This window comes from Buteo buteo, chromosome 3, assembly GCF_964188355.1.
Source record: "Buteo buteo chromosome 3, bButBut1.hap1.1, whole genome shotgun sequence".
Taxonomy (NCBI): Eukaryota; Metazoa; Chordata; class Aves; order Accipitriformes; family Accipitridae; genus Buteo; species Buteo buteo.
In genome coordinates, this window is record NC_134173.1 from 56,722,483 (window position 1) to 56,748,907 (window position 26,425).

Here is a 26,425-nt window from a genome sequence, read left to right on the forward strand (position 1 = left end):
ATTCCATCTTTTTTTATCCCCTCAGCCTCTTCCTCCATGACTTTGTAGGAGCAATGTTTCCAGAAGAGATTTGTCCACTATTCTTTGCATCCATATGAGGACACTGTGATATAGAGTCGCACGTGTGTGTGTGTGTATATATATAATCTCCTATATGTAGCTAAAACAATTCTTACTATTCTGTTGTTTATATTACTATAGATACATGCATGTAGATGTTTAATCCTGAAGAATGTGTACACTGAGTCTGCTCCAAGGCACATGTGAGATTTGTCAAACTAGATTCTGTATGGTTTTGTGTGTTACACGGTTCATGATGGAGTTGACCCTATAAAACCATACTCACTGGAGTGCTTTGATGTCTTGGAGGATCAAATCTATGCTAAGATCTGTGGCTGTGAATACAACTTGATCCATATGTAATATAGACTGAGTATACACAGTATGAGTATTAACAGTAGAGTATGTGTACATTCCACGTGCACACGTATTTGTCTCAATTTTGCAATGAGATCAACATGGATGAATACCATATCTGTTGAGTGCAATTTATTCCAACTGGATTTGCATAAAGATAAAAGATGTTGCCTATATAGGGGACAGAATTGGGGAGAGGAAATTAGGCACATTTTTTTATAGGCATGGCAGTAATTTTCAGCAATGAGGTAATTTGCTATTGGAACAACTTATTTTGCATGTGGCATATTTCTCATCAGCTGAAGTATTTAAATGAAAAATATTTATTTTCCTTAAAGTCAGTTTCCACATCTAATCTCTGTTGTCTTAATGAAAACTTCTATGTCTTTGCAAACTGTCTGGGTTCTGGTAGTTGTGTTGTCCTAACTGTCTGTTCCCCTTGGCCATTCTGGTTTTAGACTTGTGAAACTCTGTTCACGTCACATTAGAAAGACTCAACTTGAGTCCCCACTAGCAGAATCCATAGAGTTTTTGTTAAACTTACAGAGGTTATGATTTGTGCTGGTACTAGCATGACACTTTAATGAGACAGATAGGACATCTTAGCTTCACCATAAGCAAATAGGCATCCAAATGATGCTTATATTACTTGTCATGCTTCACAGGAAGAATTGCATTTTTGCAAGATTGAGTTAGTTTCCTCATTTGCAGATGCCTTTGTAAGGCTAAAATACTTTAATATTTACAAGGCAAGACTGGGTCCAAATCTTTCAAGCACAGTTTGATGACCCTGTGTGGTACCTAAGACAGGATGCAATTTGCCTGTCACACCAATATGCACGCTCTGCTCAGACAGCTTTGGTTTTCCCTTGCTGAGCTGAGACCACATTTCCTTTCTGGCTTTGAGAAGGGCATTTTCCCGCCTACTAACTAGGCAGAGCCCTTTCTACTTTCCTGGGCACCAAGGAGAGCCTCTTTTTCCTTCTTCCCTTCACTAAGTTGAAGCCTTTCCTTATCCCTTCTGGGACAACTGTGGCAACAACAGGGTTGTGTCTTTCCTCTCCTTTTTCCCATCCTTCCTGACACTAGGCAGGATCTTCTGGTTGCTGCCTGCAAGGCTGCCCTTCAGGATCAGTGGCTATTTGTAAGGGTAGAAAACATTTTCAAAGGGATCTTAATTATAAAGATAGAACTAAATATAAGCGGAAAGGACTGGTAACACAAAAATAGGTTCACATACATATTTTTATTACTTAAAGCTTGAGGTGATCTATCTTATCCCAGAGAAGGCCCACTTCTCGATCTCTTTTATCCACATCTGGGACCTTTGCTCCAGTTTCCTTCAGGTAACTCCTTCAGATCCATCTGGGCTGAAAAACTAAGTACGAATCTGGACATGTCTGAGAGTAGCATTTTAAATGCTCATTACCCTATTAGGATTGATAAAGGCAGGATCTGAAACTCCAGTTTGGTTTTTCCCTATGAATCACTACTCCCTATTTAATTGATCCCTGCTAATCAAGTAGCAAACAATGTTGTAGCAAACAAACAGAACATATAACATTCCTAATATATTCCAGACACATCCTCTATTAAAATATTGCCTATAATAAAATCACATGCTTCAGTGAATCATTTATTAGTGTCAGGAAGGAATATCTGCTGATAATTCTTTTTTCACCTTCCTCTGAAGCCTCAGAAGTTGTCTGTGGCTAGATATCTTCTATGACAGAGAGTCAAAGTGGTACAGGAACACCATTCTCGTATCTGGCTGGTGCGTCTTGCTCAAATGCTTGGACTAATACTATCACCATCCCTATAGGAATGGTAAGGATTTTTTTGTCAAGTCAGGCAGGACTTTGAAGCTCTTTCCCTTCTTAGGCAACACAAAAAATGTTTTGTTTTCTGAGTTCATCTGATTTAGACAAGTGCTGCCATTGGATCTTTGTCTGTCCTGTTTTATGCCTTTGGCACACATTATAGTTTTGTGGGAACTGAAATGTATATTTTTAAGCAATAATGGCTGCTAAAAGATCAAACTAACTGAATGATCCATCTAGCCTTAATTTCTATGGTGGGTTATAAAACCCTCTGTAATGGAAGTATATGGTCAAGTTATATCGCTGTAAAATGATTACAAAGGATTATAAAATTTTGGTACTTGTAAAGCAGTTACGACTACAAAGTAGCACAAGTAGTTGTATTCTATATTTTATAATTCTTATTAGCATTTTTCCTTTAAACCTGTTTTTGATTTAAACTGTGCACCATAAGCAGATTTGTAGCATGACATGCTTTCTTTAATTTAGTACAGAAAATGTGTGAGCACATTCACAAAGAAATGCAATAAACGGATTTTTTTTCCATCAGCTGATCATTCTATCATTTAATTAGAATTAACTGTATATTTGTGCTGCAAGAAATATTGACAGAATTCTCTTTCTTCTTTCTTCTCATGATTATTTAGGAAAAGAAGCCCATCAATATCAAGAGAACAGAACAGAAGGTACGACCAAAGGGACGAGAGAGACGAATATTCACAGTATGCTACATCAGACAGTGCGATGCCCAGGTCACCATCAGATTATTCAGATAGACGGTCGCAGCGTGGGCCTCAGTTATATGAAGAACCTGAACTGGGTGATTATAGAGATTCCAACAGAAGGAGTCGCAGGCGTTCCAAGGAGTATCCGGTAGAAGAGGAAGATGCACAACACAGGGAAGAATATGAAAGGCAGCGGAGGGAAGAGGAATACCAGGCACGGTACCGAAGTGATCCTAATTTGGCTCGTTATCCAGTCAAGCCACAACCGTATGAGGAACAAATGCGTATCCATGCCGAAGTGTCCCGAGCACGTCATGAACGGAGACATAGTGATGTCTCATTGGCAAATACTGAGTTGGAAGATTCTCGGATGTCTATGCTGAGGATGGAACGACCGTCAAGACAAAGATCAGTGTCTGAGCGCAGGGCTGCCATGGAAAATCAGCGTTCATACTCTATGGAAAGAACTCGAGAGGCTCAGGGACCAAGTCCCAATCGTCAGAGGACCACAAATCATAGCCCTCCTACACCTAGGAGGAGTCCAATTCCTCTGGAAAGACCAGACATGAGGCGCTCTGATTCATTAAGGAAACAACACCATTTGGATCCCAATTCTGCCGTACGGAAAACAAAACGTGAAAAGATGGAGACCATGTTACGGAATGATTCACTCAGCTCAGACCAGTCTGAATCAGTCAGACCTCCACCACCAAAGCCCCATAAAACAAAAAAGGGAGGTAAAATGCGCCAGGTTTCATTAAGTAGCTCAGAAGAAGAACTGGCATCCACTCCAGAGTATACGAGTTGTGATGATGTAGAGATTGAAAGTGAAAGTGTTAGTGAAAAAGGTAAGATTTCTAATTTTTTGACTGTTTCAATATATAGATGTGGTTTAGTTTCCATTCAATTATATGTTTATTTTACCTGTTAGAATTGATTGCAACCACATATCTACAGCCCTTCCCAGGTGACTTAAGTTTGTTGTGATGGAAGTTGTTTTTTTCTCATTTTGTGTTTCATTTACTTAAATCTAAATTTAAAGATTTACATGGAAAAGAACGTCACACCTACTAGAAGTATTTGAATACATTAAGGGAAAAAACATGCCTATTGAAAAACCTGTTAATTAAATCTGCAGAGTATCTAAAGCTGGACTGTCATATAAGGCAATGGTTTCATGTCCATTGATACCAGATTTGCGTACTCCTGGATCACAATGAGTGCATATTTGTTCTGAATCAAGTGTGGGTGCATGACCACATTTCTCTAAATTTCACTAAAGCGCATGATACAGAGCTTATGCCAGTTTCATGCTGTCTGCTGTGGGTTAAAAAGCATCTGATCTGCAAAAAAACCTGTGTATATAAAGTTAACCCATTCAAGTTTTTAAACAAATTTAAAATGACTGATGTGGTTTATACCAACAGAGGTTTCTTTTTGCTGTGGGGCTATGGTGCTTTTCAGTTTTAGTGCCTTTTAGGATTCATGGTGTTGGAGTCACTCCACTGTCAGCAAGAAAAGCTAAGATTAATTGAAATTATTCCCAACCTATCCAAAGATAATGTATGTCTTAAATATGAAAGCATTGGGGACCATCAGTTTAAACTGAATCAAATGAATAATATTAGTTTGCTTACCTTCTTGTATGTTGTTGGTCTAAAGCACAATAGTTATAACCTGTTTTCAGTTACTATTCCTATGCTAGTGCACCTTTACTAATTCTTGTGAATGGTCATCTGCTGTTGTGGATTGGAATTAGAAAATTTGCTACTCTTTGTTATTAATATTGCTATCAAATTTGTTCTGAAGCAAGTAATTAATTACAGTTAGTGAAGTAACTCTGAATTTTCACATGTCAATAGTAGCAACCATGGTCTGATAAATAAGGAGCAAGATAGTGTAGAATGGAAGGAAATCTCACCCAGGTCAAAGTAGATGGTTACATGCACTTACACGAAACAACTGTGATGAAACCTTGACTCCCTTAGTCTTCCTGATGAGTAGAAAAACTTCTATGAACTTCAGGGTGTTCACAATTTTGTTCTTAGTAGCAACCTTGAGGAAAATAGACCCAATCGATATATGAGAAGTAGTAACAAAGTGTTTATTTAATAAAATTCAGCATAAGAAACATAGGATACAGAATAATATACAAACAATATATTTTTTGTACACATAATGTACAAAACATATACGTTTAAAACATGCTATACAATGTTAGATTCTCTGTTATCATAATAATCTGACATAAATTATAGCTTTCACTTAAATAATTTTGTATTTTAGCTGTCAAAGGAAACATTATTATTGATAACAGTATTCAATAATAATGATAATATCAATTCTGTGCTGATTTCTGAGGTAGTGAATGAAGCTAAATTGAGCATGTGTTTTATAAATGAATGAAAATCTTGCAAAATTTTCCAGGAAAAATGTGCTCTGTTTTATGTTTTGTTAATCTTGACTGAATTACTGTAAGCAGTTTTCATGACATGGCCCAGTGGTGACCTGTGGCTGGAACCAGTGTGGAGAACAGCCTTGGTTTTTCATAGAGAAAGAGAGTAACTGCTTGAACTGGGGAAGAGATCTGACTGCTTCTGACGCTGCCTGAGCTGGAGGGTCCTGTTTCTGCCCTTGCTGACGGGCTGGGGGGCAGTGACCATGCATGGAACAGGCAGCCATCCCCGCAGTAACACCTGTACCCGAGCCAGGGCCAGCTGGTGCCAGCCTCAGCAACCCTGGGCACGTTATCGGACAGTAACCTCAGCCCCATTCATACTTCTGGCCCACTCTTTAACCCCTGGAGTGGAAGCTCTGGAAAAGTATTTGTTTGAGTGGATTTCGGAAGATTTGGCTTCTGCTAGGCATGGGGAAGAGAGATCTTCTAGGATGAACAGGAAGAGGGGGTCTCAGCACCTGGGTCCAGACTTCACAGCTGCTATAGCTAGACCCACAAACTCCTATGTCATTCTTTTTATTTTCATGAACCTCGCTTACCATATAAACCAGCCTGCACTCAGAGTCCCTATAAGCAAGTGGTTTCTTCATGAATATCACCAAAAGGAATCCAGCACATAAACCCCCACCAGCCTTCCTTGTATTGCAATACATTATTTCCTTAATTAATAAAATAAAATAAATTAATTTAGACACCTCCTGTAAAAATGGGTTTCTCCTCCCCCCAAATTACTTGTTTTCTGCCCCTCAAAAACTCCCCAGACCTGGGGATTTCTGAGCTGTCCTTTTAAGCCACATACAAAGTCTGTTTAGCCAAAGATATAATGATAAATATAAAATATTTGGCCTTGGAGTGATGAAGGGTGGCAATGTTAGAGTGAGAATTTGGATGCAGTAATAATAAGTTTTCCAAAAGAGGAGAATAATTTGTCCTCCAACTCTTTCTCTATGGACTACCCATATCTTTTCACAGATTCTGCAAACAAATATTAACAACTGCTCAGCTGTGAGGAGCAGCCTTGGCCTGAGCAGGAGGAGCAGCTGTTTGCTGAATTACATCTGAGATTTTACAAGGCCCTGACATTGTTTTTAAGAAACTAGTCTGAAAATTGTGAGTTATCTGAAAATGTAGGAAAAATTATAGTCATATGCTCTTAAAAGGGCTGAAAGTTTGCCTTTTTAAGCTTTTCTCCAAAATGAAAAGGATTGATACATATATATGGTTGGAACATATATATGCATACAAAATGAAGATAGCCATTTCATTTCACATGTCCAACAGAGACATGGACTAGCTGCTGGACTAAGAGCTCTGGGAAGAGCATCCGTTATTACTGAATGCCTGTGACTTCTAGTATTTGGGTCTGATCTCTCTTCAGTAGCTATCTGCTTTAAGGTAATTTTTTCCTTGATTTTAAAAAATGTAAACTGATTGTTTTCATGGAGGTGACAAAGCAAAACTATTTTTCTGCATGTTTCTGGTAATGGCCGGAGAAACCATTGCCTTGGAATGGTCCTGCCTCCTCTCTAAGGGTGACGAGGGGAGCTGATGAACACCTAGACAACACTCAGACACCCAGTAGACAGCCACATGAAACACAGGCATGGAGAAGAAGCATTGTAGATGTAGATTCAACTCCAGAAGAGAAGATTCTTAAGATACTGCATAGTTTTTGTAATGCAACTATATTTGGACCAGGAAATTCGGGTCATAAACTAGGCTGAGGACTGGCATATTGGAATGGGAATCATGAGGCTTCAAGAGGATTAGCAGACAAGGCGAGGAAGTTTAGGAACTGCAAAACAAAATGTCGTTGGGTGGCTGGAAACAGGTGGATTGAGATGGAAGTGGAAGCTGAAGAAGAAGAGGGGAGAGCAAAGCAGGTAGGTCAAACCTGTGACCTGTAGTTTGGGAAGGAAACAGACCTGATAAACCTAACTGGGAAGGTGAGAACTGGAGCTTCCTGAGCGGTAGGTTAGAGGATTCTGAGTTTGGCTGAGAAGCAGAAGCAGCAGTTTGGGGTTGACGGTGAGGGGCTGGGAAAAGGGCGTTCAGAGAGAAGGACAGGAGGGCTGAGCTGGGCTTCAGAGCTTTGGCAAAGAGGGACTGGGACTCCCTTAGCAAGGAGCGTGGACCTGACAGCATTGACCTGAGCTGCTGAGAGGGGGGTTGGCGAGATGAGAAGTGGCGTGGTGAGGAGCCAGTGGTGTGACAGACCAGTTCATTCTTTAAAAGGTCAGGAAACAATGCATGACAACACTGTTAAATGGACATAAGTGAGATTATAGATGTGTTCACTTGAAATTTAGGTTGTGCCAGAATTAGACATATTTTGCAGATTGAATTTTGTGCAGATCTTCATACACGTTAAAACTGTCCTTGGTGACATAACTGAATACTAATTTACCAGATGGCCTCTGCCTTTTCTGTGCATAGGATGAACAATTCCTACTTATTGTGCTATTCAATGTTTTCTGAAGCTCCCAAGATTTTTTCCAAGTTATCTAAGGGACCTTTATTTACTCTTGATGTGAATACCAGGCTTCTGAAACCACAAAGACAGTGTCTCCGTTTGCAACATTTGTTGCCAGTCCTGCAGATCAGGGTAGCGGGTAGTCCAAGGCTGTATCTCCACGGCAGGATTCCCCATCTGTTTGAGGAAATACACTTTTCAGAGGAAAAAACCAGAAGGTGACCATATGTTTTGAACCAAAATATTAGGTATATTTCTGTTTTCCCTAATACTGAAAGAACAAAATTGCTTAAAATGTTAGAGAAAAGCAATTCTTGAAATGCTAGTGCTTTTATGAAATTGTAAATTTTAAATGGCAGCATAATGGATCCTCAGTCAGTAAACATAAAGATCATAATGACTTACTTTTAAATGTTCTAGATTGTTCAGTTCACCAATTCTTTCTCAAAACCATCTCTGTTTACTTGGTTCAATTTCAAGGCTCTGAGAAACATGGTTTATAAAGTAAGAATGGTTGTGGTGTTAATTGCAGTAAAGTGAACATTGAACTATGTCATCTACAAAGCTCTAAATGAAGCTATGTTTTTTGTGGTGTGCAAGTTAGGCCAAGCTGTCTCCATCACTTTTCCATTTTAAGTGTCTTCTGTTGTGAGGGAATATTAAAGTATTTTTTATTTGCATTTTCAGTTAGATGTTTGTCAGTGCAATTGTAAGGAATAGGCCTTAGGGCAGGTTTGAAAGGCCCCCCAAAATTTCTCAGCCAGCATGAAGCAGATGTGAAGCAGAGTCCTACAGGCTTATTCTCTGTGTCTACAGGCTTTCCAGGTAGAGTTAGAAAATTAAACAGTACCACTGCCCATATATTCCTTGTGGCAATACTGTCACACCTGCAGTCCGCCAAAGTGCCGGTCTGAAGAGACTTGCCACAGCCATGCTCAGAAAAGCCAGTGGTTCTTGGGGCTGTCATCCCCCCACTCAGAACGTAGGCAACAGAGGGGTGACCTGGGCTTGAGCTGGGGTTCCTTCTGCTCCTTCCCCAAATATTTTGGGGGTCCTGAATGTCCTACAATTCTTTAAAAATCTCTCAAACACCAGGGTTCCAGCAAGAGACAATCTCACATGGAAAGAGATAATTCATTCAAGGAAATCTAGGTGCATGATAGCTCTAAATATTGCTCTAATTTGCTCTAAATATAAAGTAGGACATAGTAGATTTTCCGATGGTGGTAAACAGTTCAGGCATACGCGCATACCATGCTCCCAGCCACCCTCCAGAGCACCCTGCGAGAGGTATCTGTTTGCACAGACGGTGGCTGACATCTGATGTGGGTGGAATCTGTGGTGGGAAAGGCAAATGTGTCTCTGTTTTGTCAGAGGTGCAGTTCTTAAGTTTAGTGTTTTCTTTCACTGTTCTTTTATTAAAACATGATAGCTAGATGGATGCCCATTTTTATTATCAAAGAAACTCATATGCATAGAACCATAGAATAATAAAATCATTTAGGTTGGAAAAGACCTTTAAGATCATCAGGTCCAACTGTTAACCTAGCACTGCCAAGTCCACCACTAAACCATGTCCCTAAGTGCCACAACTACTCATCTTTTAAATACCTCCAGGGATGGTGACTCAACCACCTCCCTGGGCAGCCTGTTCCAGTGCTTGACAACCCTTTCAGCGAAGAAATTTTTCCTCATGACCAATCTAAACCTCCCCTGGCACAACTTGAGGCTGTTTCCACTTGTTACTTGGGAAAAGAGACCCACAGCCACCTGGCTACAACCTCCCTTCAGGTAGTTGTAGAGAGCGATAAGGTCTCCCCTTAGCCTCCTTTTCTCCAGACTAAATAGCCCCAGTTCCTTCAGCCGCTCCTCATAAGACTTCTTCTCTACACCCTTCACCAGCTTCATTGCTCTTCCTTCTCTGGACACGCTCCAGCACCTCCATGTCTTTCCTGTAGTGAGGGGCCCAAAACTGAACACAGCACTCGAGGTGCGGCCTCACCAGTGCCCAGTACAGGGGAACAACCACCTCCCTGCTCCTGCTGGCCACACTATTTCTGATACAGGCCAGGATGCCGTTGGCCTTCTTGGCCACCTGGGCACACTGCTGGCTCATATTCAGGTGGCTGTCAACCAGCACCCCCACCATAACATGTGGATAGATAGGCTGCAGTGATCTTGCGTACTTCAACGTCCCTGTGTTATTGACTGAAAGCTGCAGAGCGCAGGCTGTGTGAGCAGAAATGTGTGTTTGCAGGCCAAGGCATTAATACACTGTTCTTTGTCACTAACTGCATTGAAAACATAGATATATAACCCTGCCTTGGCTTTGTTATGGTCATTTACAAACACATGAATAACTGCAGTTTTTCATTATAGAAGTTAAAAAGGTCCTCTTGTCTGGAACAGCTTGCAGGACCTACTTGTTTATTGCAATATTCAAACCAATCTGGTAGACATACAGTTCCATTTTTGACAGAGAATACAGTCTATTTGGAAACAATATACTCATCACAAGTTGAAAATGTATGGTAGCTCATGGTGCGAGGAGCAGAAAGCACACTTTCTGAGTGCTACTGCAGGAACAGTGCATGTCTTAAATGAGCAGAGATGCCAAGCAAGTGGGATACTGTCACAGTGCTCTCACTTTTAAATTCTAAGAGATAAGGGACCTGATTTCAATCCTACTTGTGCCAATTTGATATATCTTCAACAACTTTGGCTTCAAAGTTACACTGAGCTAAATTAGATCAGAATGAGGTCATTGTTTCTAAAATTTGCTTCATTCAGGTTAGAGAGTTCCTGAAAGTCTAACTTCTCTGGAACAAATTATACTAGAAGGCAAAATTTTAGGGCTGATCTGCAGCACTTGACTTAAACACAAAAGGCTTTGAAATTGCACACAGTTTCAGTATAGAGATATCTTAGAATTCAACGTATGAAATTTTGAATGGTCATAAGGAGAATAATTGATTAGTTAAAATGCTGAGATGTTTGACATGTTTTATTAAGAGCCAGATTTGAGGGAGTCACAAAATGGGCTGCCCAGGGAAGTGGTTGAGTCACCATCCCTGGAGATATTAAAAAAGCGAGTGGACAGGGTACTTCAGGACCTGGTTTAGTGGGCATGGTTAATGGTTGGACTCGATGATCTTGAAGGTCTTTTCCAACCTAAATGATTCTATGATTCTATGAAAATTTTTTATTACTATTTCACTTAATATTGCAGTGTAAGAGATTGTGTTTTGCATTTATAAAGAAATAAATTTTTCCATAGAGACCTCTACATCTTATGTAAGGTAAATGTGGTTTTAATGTATAAAGAGTTTGACTGGAAATTCAGAATTCTGTTTTTCTATTTCTTCTTTTTTTTTTTCTTTTCAGCTTTCTCCTATAAACTACCTCTATTTTAAGTGCAAAGATAAGAAATACTGAGAGATAAGAAATATTACGCTTTTCTCCTTATATGTTCAAGGAATAAAAAAATCACTGCTTTTAAAGTACTTACAACATCGAATGAGAAGTATCATGCTACTTTAAAATATTAGAATTGGCTAAGATAGAGTTTTCCTACAAATATATTTTTCATAGATGTGTAGATGATAACAGAACTAGAATGTTTAAAGATGCAGAGATTTCTAATAGTAAAGAATGCTTTTTTATATTTTTGCCAAACCTCCTACTTTAGACAGTTCTTTGTTCCTTAGAAGATAAAGGGATGTGATCTTCTGCAGCATTTAGAGGAATCTACTGTATAATATCTTAAATTTACAGTCACTCAAACTTGGCATAAGCCAATAATATCCCTCACAGAAAGAGCCCTGCCTTTTCCCAATTCTTGGCTGCATATTCACATCCTTATATCACTCCTTTAGTTCTCCTGGCAGAAGCATTCAGGCAGGTACACACTGCATCAAGACAGGAAACTTTTGTGGGGTAACACTAATTAGGCAAAAAGATGGTAAATATTAACATTTGAAGCTTCTTGATAAAATTATATTGAATATCTTCTTAGATATTATAATGCATGCTGAAAAGATCGTGTGTAACTGATTATGCCATATGAGAATCTGAGTGTAGACAGGGATTTGCTGAAGTAAGGAAGAAGAAATATTTTCACATAACAGTCAGAGAAGACAGAATATTTTCTCAGAAGTAAACAAACATGAAAAATTTCATAGCATTTTGATTCCAACAAAAAAGTCTACTTCTCAATTTTATTGATTAAAACCTTGACTAAATTACAACCTGAACCTTCTATATGCAAACGTACACAAACCATTAAAACTGTAATTCTATAATCATATTTCCTTTTACTTTGGGACTTTGCTGGAACTACAACTATAGCAGAAGTGTTGTGTGGGCACCAGATTAGTTCTCTCCTGATGTGATGCAATGGAAGAACTATGAGTTATTATTAAAGTATTTTAGCACATTAGTTGTAGTTATTTACGGTTCCAGATGAGATTAAGTTGATTATTAATAGGACAACATGTTTTTTAATACTTTTAACTTAGAGAAAAATTTTATCATTGGAACTTATCTTCAGTTTATATTTTTAACACTAGCTACAAGATGTATTTTGCCCTGGAAATTGTCAAAATTTTCTATTCTGAAGGTAAAGATGTTTCTTTTTCTGCCATTGAATTGTCTGAGTGACCAATCTTAAAAGTGTCATATAAAGCTTTTTTGCTTTCTTTGAGCACCTTTCAAATCTTTTTCAAATTTAAATAGAAAACAAAAGAAGCTTGTGTTATACTTTCAAAATAATTTCCCATTATCCTTTCACATCTTGGTAGCTGGAATATTTGCTGAATAAACTCAATAAATATTCATTAACCTTTTACCTTAAATAGCAATGAAAGAAATGACTGTCAAAACATGCCTGGAAGTGATTAATCCTAAGAAATGCAAGGCTTTTTATGGAGTTAGTTCTTATCTTACCCAGCCTGGTCCACTTATTTCTAATCAAAATTTCAGTTTAACTACGTTACGAACTTGGGACTTGCGATCTGAGTCTTGCATCAGAAGGAACTGCTATTAATTCATACAGATTTGGCAGAGATAAGCCAAAATGAAGACCTGATGGATTCTGTGTAAAACATTTCAGTTCTTTACAAAGCCGTGATAGAATAAAAAGCCACCATGGAATTTTTCTCTGAAGTTTTCAGAATATTTAGCTAAATACTGTGATACTTATAGACTTTTCACAGAGGAATCCCAGCAAACAGAAATAAAGCCAAAAAAAGGACATGTAACATCTCCAGAACACATGGGACATTTATTTTTTCAAATTATAATTTTCGGCATACTTCGATGAAATCATTATTCTTCTAGTAAAACAAAACAGTCAAACCTGTCTGTCACAGATCTAATGACTGGATTAGACTCAGTGTCATTTTAAATTATGTTAGTGCTTTCCTATGACATATTTAAACTGACTTTGCAGGTAATTTTGCTACTTCCCCAATTAACTATCAGAAACTAAAAGAGCCATTGTCAAATAATCTTAATTAATTTAAAAAATGATTTTTTTAGTTAGGAGTATTCTATCAATAATGTGGCATGCTTCTTTTTACATTTTCTTTAAAAATGTAAGCATCTTCCTTGTTCTGCTGTTATTTTTATGGATATTAAAGGATAGGGTAATCAGAAGGGAAGAAGTAGAGAAACAGAAGTGGAGGGGAGTAAGCAGAATGGGCTGTATATATGTCATTCGCTTGAAAATTGGGTTCCTAGGATGCTCTGTCCTTTAGCCCTGTTGCCCCAAGCTTCCCCAAATGTGCCATCCAAGACCCGGAGTTAGTCACAGAAGCTGCTTGAGATTAAATTGAATATTGTCAAAGGTGAGAGCTGGAAGCGTATGTTTGCCAGAGGAAAGCATATAATTACCATCTTTTCCCAGTTCTCTCCCCATCCAAGCCTCATCCATTGCAAATCACAATCTAGGCACCAGGAATATTTGGCATGAAAAATCTAGGTAAAGAGACACCAATTTCTGTGTCCTTTAATGGGTCTGGCTGTAATTTCAACTACAGCTGTTCAGGGGCTGCTATATAACATTGGAACTGGTCCTGTGATGAAGGCACAAGTGTGAGGGGTGAGGCAGGCAGCTTAGGGCAGGAGCTGTCACAGCTACAGTCCTACAGAAATCTGTCCCCACTTCTCAGTCAGAGCCCTGAGGAAGTGGCCAAATTTTTCAAAAGGGTGAAACACTGCATCTCCTCACCACCCCACCAGTGAAAATCGTCTAAATGATGAGTGCCTTTGAAAATCAGGCCAGCGGCCTAGGAATCGGATTACTGATTTAGGAACTGAATTTCACCCTATTTGTGAAAATTCTAGCTAACTTTTTCCAACAGTAATATTTTCTTGAAAATATATTTAAAACCCTATAAATGTCTTTTGAAGTTTTTAGTGTCTTTCATTAATTTCAAGGGTTGTTAATGCATTTTTCCTGTGGTGGTCCACTGTTTTGATATTAAAATCCTAATTTTAGGGGCAAATAGAGAAAATGTGATGTAATGATAATGACTTTTCTGATAATTGAGAAAATATTAAATAAAACTGGTTGAAGAGAATTGGGTCATTGCAGTCTATCCTATTGGTGCTCAGTGGTTCCGTTGTAAAATTTCATTGAGAAATTTATTTTGCCTTGGGTTGCAAAGTACCTACATCTCTCCTAAGAGTGAAGTTTTATGCTAACATGTATGCTAACATTTTCACCTTTTCTACTGAACTAATCCTATTTGTCATGGAAAAGTTAAAGACTATTGCACAGAGAAAACAAGAATAATGTTTAGCTCAGCGTTGTTTTTTCTTGGCTATAGATCATCACTTTTTTAGTTATAAAGTTCTCTACGTGGCTTTGGAATGTGAAAGCATTTGAAAAATATAATTTATAATTTATTTCTGAAATATTTCCTATAAAATGTGTCATGTTCTACTGTTAAAATAGTTACATCTTAGAACATAAGATGTGTTGAGGACAAAACAAGTCTGCAGTCTTTTGGTCCTACTAGATTATTATGGTTGGGCATTGTTACATGTTAAAAGAACCATTACAGGTTAAAAGAGAGAGGGGAAAACGGAGAGAGATCACTTAAAAACTTGACTGAGTTCCTTGTGGCAACATTGCCACTACTTACACAGCAGCCTGCTCCCACTTTGTATAACCCATCAAAATCTTTCCATTATTCAGTGGTGCTTTTTCCCTTTACTGAATTTTTAATTTTTCTTGTACTTTTTTTTTTCCTTCCCTCTTTTTTGAAGCCATGTAGTTTAGGCAATGATTTGATTGGTCATGCTGCAGCACTTACAGGCTTTCAGACTTGAAGAGACTTTTAAGCCAGTTTATTTCTGGCTAATATTTAACTTGCTAAATTGTCACATGTACTGTGGGAAGTCACACATGTCTGTTTTCCCCATTTCACCTTGTTGATTAAGTAACTTATTGTAAAGGAAAGCTTGGGTAGCATTTGTGAACATGGAGATGTAGATTGTGAAAGAAGGGTGTGTGGTAATGCAGGTTCTGGATTATGTCTCATCTGTTTCAATAGAAAAGTGAACTTAATAGCCTGTATTCATACAGCAATATTCTCAATGTTCTCTATATTCTCTATGTTAAGATATTCTTTTGAGATGTGTAAAGACAGATGAACTGAATCAATACATACATAAAAATACCTGTGTCACACACTGAAGTTTAGACCAGATTGAAGATAGCAATCCTTATGGAAATGTACTCAGATCAATAGCATTCTAGAGAAACATTCTTTAAGAAATAGTTCCAGTGCTTATACTTTCAGCCTTTCTGAACATTTAGATTATGAATATCGTTTTAGGACCATAGTTATATAATCTGTTTACTTGGAAAATGGAAATATATGGACATTAGTTACATAATCTAAATAAGAATCAAATAAAAGTTTTCATCACAAACCTCCATGACTATTTACTGTTATGCATAGGCCTTTTTTATATACATTTATAAGAACAAGGAAAGGCTTGGCTTGTGACGCACTATGCAGGATGTCTAGATACTACATGATAACTTATCCAAGAATTTTTCCATTATTTTCCATTGGATTTTATAATTTTTAAGAATTTTAACATTTATTCTGCATATTGTAGTTTGATTTTAAAAAATTTTCTAAGCTCTGTTCTGAAAAATCTCTTCATAATGAGAGTATCTAAAAGCTGAGTTCCTTTGAAAGTCTTCCTGTTCTGTTTTCATCCTGCAATTTTAATACACTTTAAAAAAGAAAATTGCAACAAAAAGCATTTTTTTTAAGCTAGCATATTGATGAGTTGAAGGAATTTAATTTGTTCTTGAAAGATTTTGACTAATGAAGGTGTATTGGGTCTGGCTGAGATGGAGTTAATTCTCCCCATAGCAGCCACCAGAATTAGGTTTGAACTTGAGACTAATCATCTGAGAACAATTTAAAAGGCTGCTATTATCTCTTCAGTGTAGAAAATATATTTATGAGGCTGAAAGTTCCTTGTTTTCAGACATATGTAATCCATTGCCTCATATCAATCGCTATGATCCTTTACAAAAGCCAAGGCTGGTCAGTAGTTGAAGCTTCGTGGATGTAATTCAGTATAATTAAGGCTGGCTGCAGCAGGTTTTCTGCTATTTGTTTTACGTATGCAGTGTTGCAAAAAAAGATAAATCAATCCAAAACCAGGAATTTCATTGTAAAAGTATAAAATTATCGTGGACGCTAAGGCCGATAGAGTGGCTGAACCAATTTAAAGTCCTCGTTAAAAGCTGAGAAGACACCAAGTGCCAGTGTCTCACTTTAAGCAGTGAGCAGAGAGCACAAGGTTTCATCTTGAAGCGTGGTTCAGTAAGGTGAGCTGTGGTGGTGAGCCAGCAGCTCATTGCCAGCTTGAATGAAAGCCCCATTCCTCATCCTCTCTCATGCTCACTGATCTGGACCAAATCTAATATTTATCTGACTTTTAGTGACCCAGTTTAGGTCACTACACTGGTACAAAACTAAACCATTACAACAAATGAACACTTTTCTTTCACCTTAGTAAGCTGAAGAATTGCTGTAGCATTCTGCACTGTTACCAGAACTGTCACAAAAGAGCACAGTCACACTACTGGGAGCAGCGTGGAGAAGAGGAATGAGACAACCACATCCAGTGACAATGAGCTGTTAGGTAACTCAGCCATCTTATGGACCACATTTACACTAACCGGTAAATAATAGCATGACTTTCAAGCAACGCTGGCAACATCATAGGCAAAAATGCAAATTTTAAAGGGTGATGCATGTGACAGCTTGAGAGGTGATAGAGTAGGTGAGAGCCTCTTGGAATTCCTATTTTCCTAAAATTGAAACCAAGTACCTAAAGATAGGGCTGCACTGCAGTCCGAAATGTGACTGCAGCTCATCTTGACAGAGAAGAACTGGTTTTGAGGGCGGTAGTTAAAGGACTGATAGCGCTGGCGCTGCAGAGAATGCTACTGCTGAGAGCCTAGGTAAATATTCACGTGACGAGTCTATATTGATGCAACGAGTCTGTGCTGAGCTCCTATGCTTATGTCCTCATTACTACAGAGGCTGACTACTGGTGTACAGATACTGTGTGAGATAAGCGGCTTTTCAGCCCTGGCCTCTGGAAGATGACTTAGTAAGCTTGAGCAAATAAGAATCTGTTATGGCACCTCCGTTAGACAAGAAGAAGCATCTATGAAAATGGCAATACTTTGTGTTACTGCTATAGGTTAAGTTCACAAAGATATATGGTTATGGCAAACTTTGTACCAGAAAAATGGATCATATGCTCGATGCTGTTGCCTTTTTCACTAATAGTTTTCTGTAACAAAGGAAGGGATCTTGACATGATTCCCAGTCAGCATTCTCTGAGCCTGATTTTCTGTTGCTCCACTCCCTTTTTATCTGTACAAAGTGACTGAAAAGTGGGTGTAAAACATTACCATTCTGATTTGCTAACATTAACACCTTCCTTGTATTCACTTCACAGTAGATCAGATGACTAGACAACATGCATCGCAGTGGAAGATAAGAGCTTTATTTTTCAGAAGTGCTAAAGTCTCAGCGTGCCTATGAAATTCAGTGAGAGCACAGAGTGCTTAGTCAACAGCTTTGTTCTTTTTAAATATCCGGAAAGAGACTTGTACACAGTGCCCTACCTCTTTGAGTCATTTACATTTGTGTAGTGTGAGTGTGAAATCTCATCACCCTGTGAAGGCAGTGACCTTCAGTGACTCTGCACAGATACGCATCACTGAGCATTTTACAGAGCTGGGTGAAGCTGAAGTTGGCTTTTTATTGACAACGGTAAAATGTGCTGTAAGAAGTCCAATGAAAGTACATTGTAATTATATAATTTAGTTGCTAATTATAGATAACAGTTGCAGGTCACCTGGCCTGTTTGTAAAAAACAGGTCCTAGCACTGCCTTACATTAAGACTTCCTCAGACCTGCTACGCTACTTGGAGACTGTTTTATCTGTAGTTTCCATCTCAGTGAGACTTGGCTGTTTGTGCTGCAGTTTTCCTTGCTGTGTTTGTGCTGTAGGCAAATGAACCATAACAATTCAGAAAAAGTAATCCAACCATTTTGAAGGGTGACTCCAGAGGAAAATGTTTTGTTCTGTCCATGTTAAAACACTTAAGACACCAATTTGAAGTGGTGCATCACCTTCATTCTGGGGGTGTGCATTTCATGTCACTTTGAAAACTGGCACAGAATTGGCTGCATTATAAGCCTCTAAATAAAAATCACAGTAACATAGGCTTAGGAGGGAATTGTTAGCATTCAGGTGCTAATATCTATGGCTCTACTGAACTTGTTGAAGCTCCTGTGTATAACCACAATATATAGGGACCTTCCCAAAGGAATTATTAACTAGTTTTCCATGTAACTGCTCTGGACCAAGGCAGTACAGGAGTACAAATAAAGTCTATATATTTTGTATTCTTGATGTATCTTCCACATCCTGCTGACCTCGGGAGGGAAAAATAGATGACTTACAAAGTAGACTAAAGGTAATTTCAGGAGGAAAACCTCTAAACTGTGACAAGAATTCTGTGACAGAGACAGGAGATGGAAATGGAGAAACTGTCCCTGGGAGTAGATGGGCGAGACAGAGGTCTGTGGGAGTGAGAGGGGACTGGTGACTCTGGCAAGGGCAGACTGAGGCTGGGGAGCCGAGAGAGGGGGGAGAGGGGAGGACTAGTGCTAGCCAGTGGGAATCTGGAGCTGGTAATGAGACTGGGATTGGTAGTATTAACTGTGCCATTTCCCAGTTTTTTGAGCACTTGATCTTAGAATTCTATCTGCGTTTCTTATTCTTCTCCCTGTGTGGGTTTTCATTGTTATTATTTGAGTACTAACACCAAAAAATTTGACATCTAGAGAATATAGCTGAACAGAGGTGACACAATTTTTGTTAAAATTAGCTTGTTGTGATATTCTGCAAGTACATAAATCCATTATTTATTTAGTTCTCTCTTTTATCCTACTTGCTCTGCTTTTCTCAAATACTTGGTTTTTTAAACTAGAACAGACCTTTAGACTAGTGCCCTTCTATTTCTCCTAACTGTTATGTTCTTAAGAAGAGCAAAATAAATGTTTTGTTTACCTAGATATTTAACTCCATTAATGTCACTATAGTTAGGCAGATCTGAACTGAACAGCTGGTCCAGGGTTTCTACAATAAGTTCACTCTTGCAAGGTCCCATTTCCTTAGCGGTCTTGAACAAGTGGGTTTTTACCTGATTCCAGCCCCTGCTATATGTTTTTTTCATATTAGGTGTTGTTACAACATTAAAAATGCCTCTTGTTCAAGGGGAAGCCACGGTTGAGGAAGGAAGAAATGTGCAGAGAAAAATGAGTTTCATTCACCCATAATACTTCAAGAGAAGTTAAACACTTTTCCCTCTGTCTGCACAGTTGATGGTAGATCCTTTCTGCAAGTTGAAATATGCTCCAGACAAGAAGTTTTTAACAGTTATACCAAATAATTAAAGAGATTTGAGTGAGAGCTCTATATTAAATTCTTGTTGTATTAAACGAAAACAGTGTAATACCTTTTCAAACAGCATCTTTTTCAGCCAAAGCTATGTGTTAATATTTTGTTCCTTATGGAATAGATCATCACAGACCCATGCTTAAACTGGGCTACTCCTTATATTGGTTGGGAAGAATTATAATACTTTAAATATTATTCAGATAGTACTTTCTGCAGTTTACTTAAGTTCATTGTCATAGTTCGTTTTGACTTGTAAAAATATTGTTCCTTGAGTAAATTGCTACAGTCAAGGCCTCTGGTGCAGATGCACTAAACAGCATTTTTAAGTGATTTCTATGGCAATAACAGGCCATAGAAACTGTCTCTCCTGTTCACTGTGACACAGTCCTTATCAGATTATAGCAATGGGATCAGTAATCTCACAAAACAGAACTTCAGATACTGCATTCTGTGAAAAAAATTTCAATAAGTTTTTAGTTTGTTAATATATTTCATCATTCTTCTTTTTGCTGTTGTATACAGTTTTCTGAGTATTTGTTGTTCTTTAGATCCTTCTAGCTGGATGTTTTTTCTCCAACTTCCTTTTGAAAACTCTGCTGCTGCAAGAGTGGAAGTTATTAAAGATTTACCCTTATATGAGAACAGCTAGTACAGTTGGCAAATCTTTTCTAATCATATTTGTCAAGAGGAGTTGTAAATAATTTTGAAATGGATTGTCTAATAGTGAATGATGCGAGGGAATTCAACTCAATGGTAAAAGAAAAATTGATGGATTTGCATTTTCCTCTCCATTTCAGGCTTTGGATCTGTATTCATTTGTAGATCGTTACTCACTGTGTTTGTTTATTTTATATGTAACTGCAATTATATATACAACAGCTCCCTAAAGCTCTACTGTTGTTGGGGGACAGGGTGGATAGGATCTCAGTGTGACTCGTGGTGGATACAGCTGCAGTCTAACAGTTGCACAGCTGTGGCTGTACTGTATCACATCAGCTTGGGATGTCCCAGTGTTCACTGGAAAGGTAAATATGCGTTTGCCTCTCCAGTTTATACTTTATTAGCTAAGGCTTGCTGTGGTGCAGAAATATTTTGGTTCCACAAGTATATGCCAAGTGCCTGGCATTTTCATTTCTATGTTACCCCAAAACTTTCTCACATTGGCCAATTCGTCAGATGGCTAGCTAAGCCCACTTTGATGGCTTAGGAGTGCACAGTAGGTCTTTTTCAAGGCCAGGGATCTGGCCTGCCTATTAGAGGTTTAAATTTGGTATTATGTAGCATAATCCACCAGATGCTTTGGCTATTATATTCCCTGTAAAAATAAAGCAGATTTTGCTGAACTAGACAACCCCATCAGATCATGTACTTGCGAACTATTTATGATAAAAACATAAGCATAAAATAGTAGCTGCATTTTCATATTACAGGCTGAGGCATACTCAAGAGGGCCCTAATCCTTGACTGCTGCTTTTAGGTACTATTGCAATAGAACTAATATATTGCTGTCTAGAGTCTAACTTGGTCAACTGACAATGCTTTATGGAGCAGGAAAGCTCTGCTTTAGTACTTGTGTAGTATTTCTGCTGTTTTTTCTAAACCATTTTTATAGTTTTGCAGAATTTGAAATGAATAATTACCATTACAACATCTAATACAGCCTGCTATTTATTACAGTCCATTCAGTGTCATGCTGTTAATTTGTTATTGAGCTCCGTAACTTGTATGACTGAAGAACATCTTGTGTTTGATCAAAGGGCATTTCTTGAAAGGCATCCAGCGTTTGTGTGAAGGAGAGATGAGAATCTATGGTGTCTCTTAATAGTTAATTTCAATAGATTATTTCTGTTGTCATTTAAGGTGAGGATTTAGATTGCAGACATTCATCTAGCCTTGCATGTGTTTTAAACCTTCATCTTGAAAGATGTAGAGGCTTAATTTTATGTATTCTGAATCAGCCTGGTAAAGTCAGTGGTATTAATCATAAATTATAAGTTTCTGCATTTGCCTAAGACTGTGTGGGAACAGAAACAGAGAGCAACACTCATACCTATATGTAATCTGGGCTCCTAAGGTTGCTGCAAATGGCAAAACTTTGTCTTATTAAGTTTGGATGCATCTTCATTAATAATTATGAGGACTCAGCCTAACTAAAAAGATAAAATATTCTTGGTTTGATCCCTAAACAGATCTAACTGGTCTGCTCTGGAGTGTAGCTAGATATCTTTTCCACCTTTTAATATGTGGAGCTTTGAATTTAAAAGATGTGAAGACATGAGCAGACAAAATAATATTGTGATTTAATTAAAGAATGACATTTCTGTTTGAGAGTATGTTTCGTCATGTGCTGTGTCTGAACTAGCTGATTTGCTTTAGGTTTTCAATATAGTCATTTAGATGTTGTGAGCTAGCAAACCTGTAAATGGATTAATATAATTTAATGAAAAATATTAATAGTAAATAAAAATTAATATAGGAAAATATCTACAGAAAAGAGAATGATAAGTTTTATTGGAAGAAAATTTGAAAACCAATTACATTAGATTAAGTACTTGCCTGCCATTTAAAATGAGGATCCAAGAAATCAATGGAGAATGGTTATGTCTATCATTATCATTCCAGTGATAAGAGAATATGTTATATGGTGCTATGATTTAACTGTTCATTTTATTAGAAAAATAGTCTTAGTGAATTTAAATTCAGTGAGGGGAGGCATTCCTAAAATTATATGAGGAGAAAATATGGATTCTAAAATTAGACTCAATAAATAATTCATTAAAGATTTATTATATACTTGAAAATTAGAAATTTACTTGGTATTATTTAATTTGTAACTGGTTAACATTCAGTATCATATTTTACTATATGTAAATCTAAAAGCTGTAATAATTTGACTTCACATGTTCAGATAATATTTAAAAGAAAAAAAAAGTTTATGATAACTGAAAGCTAAGTATCAAAAAAAGAAAATAAAAGAGCTAGATTTCATCATCCATTTCTTGATGAATGCATTTGCCAAAGAGTGAGAACAGACATGAAGTATTTTTCCTCTGGACTGCAGAAGAATTTGTGTTCTTTCAGATTTTTTTTCTTCCCCCCCCAGCTTTTATTGCTGAGCATGACATTGTATGGTCTGGAATATCCCTTTGGTCAGTTGAGGTCAGCTGTCCCAGCTGTGTCCCCTCCCAACTTCTTGTGCACCCCCGGCCTACTCGCTGGTGGGGCGGTGTGAGAAACAGAAAAAAAGTCTCTTGCCAGCTCTTTTGGGGTGAACACTGAGTTTTTGGTGGCAGAGGGGATGCTGTTGCAGGCTGATGCCAGGGAGGGTTTGTCCTGAATTGACATACCTTCCTGAAAGTGTGAGCAGCTGTAGTTGTTTTTGTGATGTACCAGGTAACACCAGCCTGAAGGAGCAGAGGTTGAAATGCTTTGTAACTTCTATCCTAAAGTACTTGCAATGAACCAAAGCAAAAATTAGAGTTTAAGTAAACTATGGATAGTCAATAAACTTGGTATCACATACTCTGCAAGGCCTCTTCATGTAGAAGTAACATATTGAGACTATTAAAATAAATGTGGCACCAAGTATTTCAGGTTTGCTAAAAAGAGCAGAATTTTCTGTGTCTCTAAGATTGATGTATTCTATTACCTGGATTGCCTGGAATTGTTAACAAGATACAAATGGATAAAATTAGTACTTGAACTTGTCCACAGAGCTGAGTGCTAGCCCCTTCTGTACTCTGAACTAGAGGGGCATTTGCCAACCCCAGTTCAACAGCCATTTCCACATGTTAGTATGTGACTGATAATAAGCTCAACAGAGTGGCTGGTTTTACTGGCATGATCACAGTTTGCATAAATACAATTACGCCCTTTCCAATTGAGGGCTCGTTTGTGCATCTTTGGCAGAGGTGGTGGAAGAAGTAAGCATGTAGGACTTTGCAACTGACTGGGTAGATAATGTCCTGGATGTGTTTCAGGACTAATCTAAGTAGGCAGCAGCCCAGAATAATCAGGGTTGGTGAAATTGCCCAGTTGATTATTTTGCATGCTGAGCTTGCTGTTGCTGCTGCAAGAGACGTTAGTATTTGGTGCAGTGGTTGCTACTGGAGAGAAGGAGAGGGTGAGCTGAGAGATCTCCTCAAGCGGCAGTGACAGCCATGGCCTGGAGGAAGCAGGAACAAGAAACTTGGCTCTGAATGTACTCTCGCCCTCATTTTCAGCTTCATCTCATCTGCCTCCCTGACCCTTACTATGGGACATCACTAGCCCTCAGTGCAGAAAAATTCAATTCTGTCTACAAAGCTGAGAAACTTTGCTTTGGATCTGTGCATATCTGCTAATATTGCCAGCCTCCTGCAGGATAGAGTGGATTAAAGTGCGAGTAGATTTCTTTCTAATGAAGTTTATCAGATCATAATCTAAACCAGCATATCAACCTTGCTCCCTTTGACTCTATAGATGATACCTATTATTAGGATGGGAATAATATGTGTAAAGGTAATACTTTACTTTCACTGTTGCAGCAGCAGAACAGTTCATTATGGTTTGTGGGGCTTTGATAAAGGGTTTTCTTTCACAGAAAAATAATTCTGTTAGTTATTGCTATTTACATTTATAACACCTACAAATAAACAGAAAAGAAATAAATAGCTGGACTAAGAAAGTTAAATAATGAACAACTCTCTTTTTTGTTTCATATCCTGTAAGATCCTCAGAAGGAAAAAAAAACACCCCACCTCTTAAAGGGACTCTCACAGGTGCTAATTGTTATTCCTGGGGAAAAGGAGAGGCAATGAAATGAGGTGTTTTGGCTCATTTGCATTTGCTAATGTTATTTCTTCAATTTAGGATCATGGTACCGTTAACAAAAAAAAAGGAAGAGAGGCAATAAAGAAATAGGGAAAGGCTCTTCCCATTGCTGGTTGCTTTGTTTGGTGGAATAGGTACAGGACTATGTAAATATATTGTTTGAGAGTGGGTAGGCTTTACTCTCCACACTTTCGTTCGGGGCTATACTAATTGCCTTGCCTTTTCTCCTCCTTTCCTTTTCTTATCAGTTTGGACGATATTGCTTACTATATCTGACCTTCTCATACTGGTTATGATGGTGGTGATAGCATGAAGTCAGTTCAAAAGCTGGATGTTTTTGGAACTGGTTATATAGAAGTTGAGAAAATGACAGAAGAGAAAATTGAGTGTGGTGAAGGGAGAAAAGGTAGTAGTGCTTGTGACTGTATTCCTGAAGGCTGTTTCGGATTCACCCAGTTGACCACCTCACAGGTTTCTGGTCTGGCCTATGTAGCTAATCAGGAAGAACAGCTGTGGCATGAGTAATGGTGAGTAAAGCAGTCTAAAAGCAAAGATTTTGTTTCCCGAATGGTAAGATGAGAGTTACAGATCCCTGATGGTCAGCAGGATCCCCGAGTTGCTCTGCAATAGTGAAATCTAGGCTCCACTGTAGTCAGTGGGAGTTTTCCGATGGTTTTCAGCATAGCCAGGTTTCAGTCTAAATGTTGAGGGGCATTATCACTGGTTGCAAAGCCGCCAAAGTGTCCAATTCTAATGCAAGAAAGTATGTTTCCTACTTCTTATTTTTAAATAAATTTATACTTTAATTTGAAGAGTTTATGCAAAGATTTGGACATTGAGTTTATTTTCTGTTGAATTCATCCACTCAGTATATCTTTGCTCCCCTGAATTTAGTAGGAAGTCTCTCAGATGGATCAGTTGGAATGAGGGTTGATGTTTTAATTACAAAAATGAATCCAGTTAATCTAAGTGCCTTCAAGTTAACCTGTTTTAACAAATGCAAATGCTCAGCCACTTTCTTGCAAAGATTAGTGCTCACAGCCTAGGTTTTTCTTGTAGAAGCCAATAGAAGTTGACCATGACAGTAATACAGTTTGTGAAAGCGTTAAGTGGTCATTTGACTCAGATTTCTTAAGAAATCTTCTTCTCAAGTAAAACAACATAAAAATGAAGCTGGCAGAATATTATAACACCAGACACAAGCATGAGTGAGAAAAGATTGTTAAGTGATAGAGAAATATTTAAATATCTGAGTGGCAAGTGCACATTTATGTGGAGGATTGGAATAATACCTGGGGTTTATTGTGCTTGATATTTTTAATCCTACAAAACCTTAAAAGACAAATAAAGAAGAAATTACTCTGCTTGCTTGCACACTTTCAATGACAGTGTTTATTTTTTCCTAACTTTTCTTTTGAAAAAAGTCTTGAAAATCAAAACAATTTTTAAGGGAGCCACAATTTTGAATGAAATATTTGTTGCCTTTTAGAAAACTCTAATTATTTTCTCAAAGAGGAAAAAAAAATCAGATTAATTAATAGTATTATAAACCTTTGTTAAGAGTTATGGTAGTGAATTGGCATACCAGATTAAGTCTGTTCTCAAATGCCTGTGCAGATGTGGCTAAGTAAAGCATTTGTACCTCTGCTGTGAAAATCATCTGCACATAATTATTAATTGCATCTGTGCCCCAATTGCAATG

General features: G+C 38.0%; 1 protein-coding gene across 41 annotated transcripts in view; it reads left to right on the forward strand.

Annotated features, from left to right (window-relative positions):
- Nucleotides 1-26,425, forward strand: part of RIMS2 (regulating synaptic membrane exocytosis 2) — a 489,382-nt gene that overhangs the window by 211,661 nt on the left and 251,296 nt on the right. For all 41 annotated transcript variants that reach the window (XM_075023763.1, XM_075023771.1, XM_075023767.1 and 38 more), the window contains one exon: nucleotides 2,885-3,810. In XM_075023763.1, coding sequence (XP_074879864.1) covers nucleotides 2,885-3,810 — 926 coding nt within the window. The remainder of the gene's footprint in view (nucleotides 1-2,884; nucleotides 3,811-26,425) is intronic.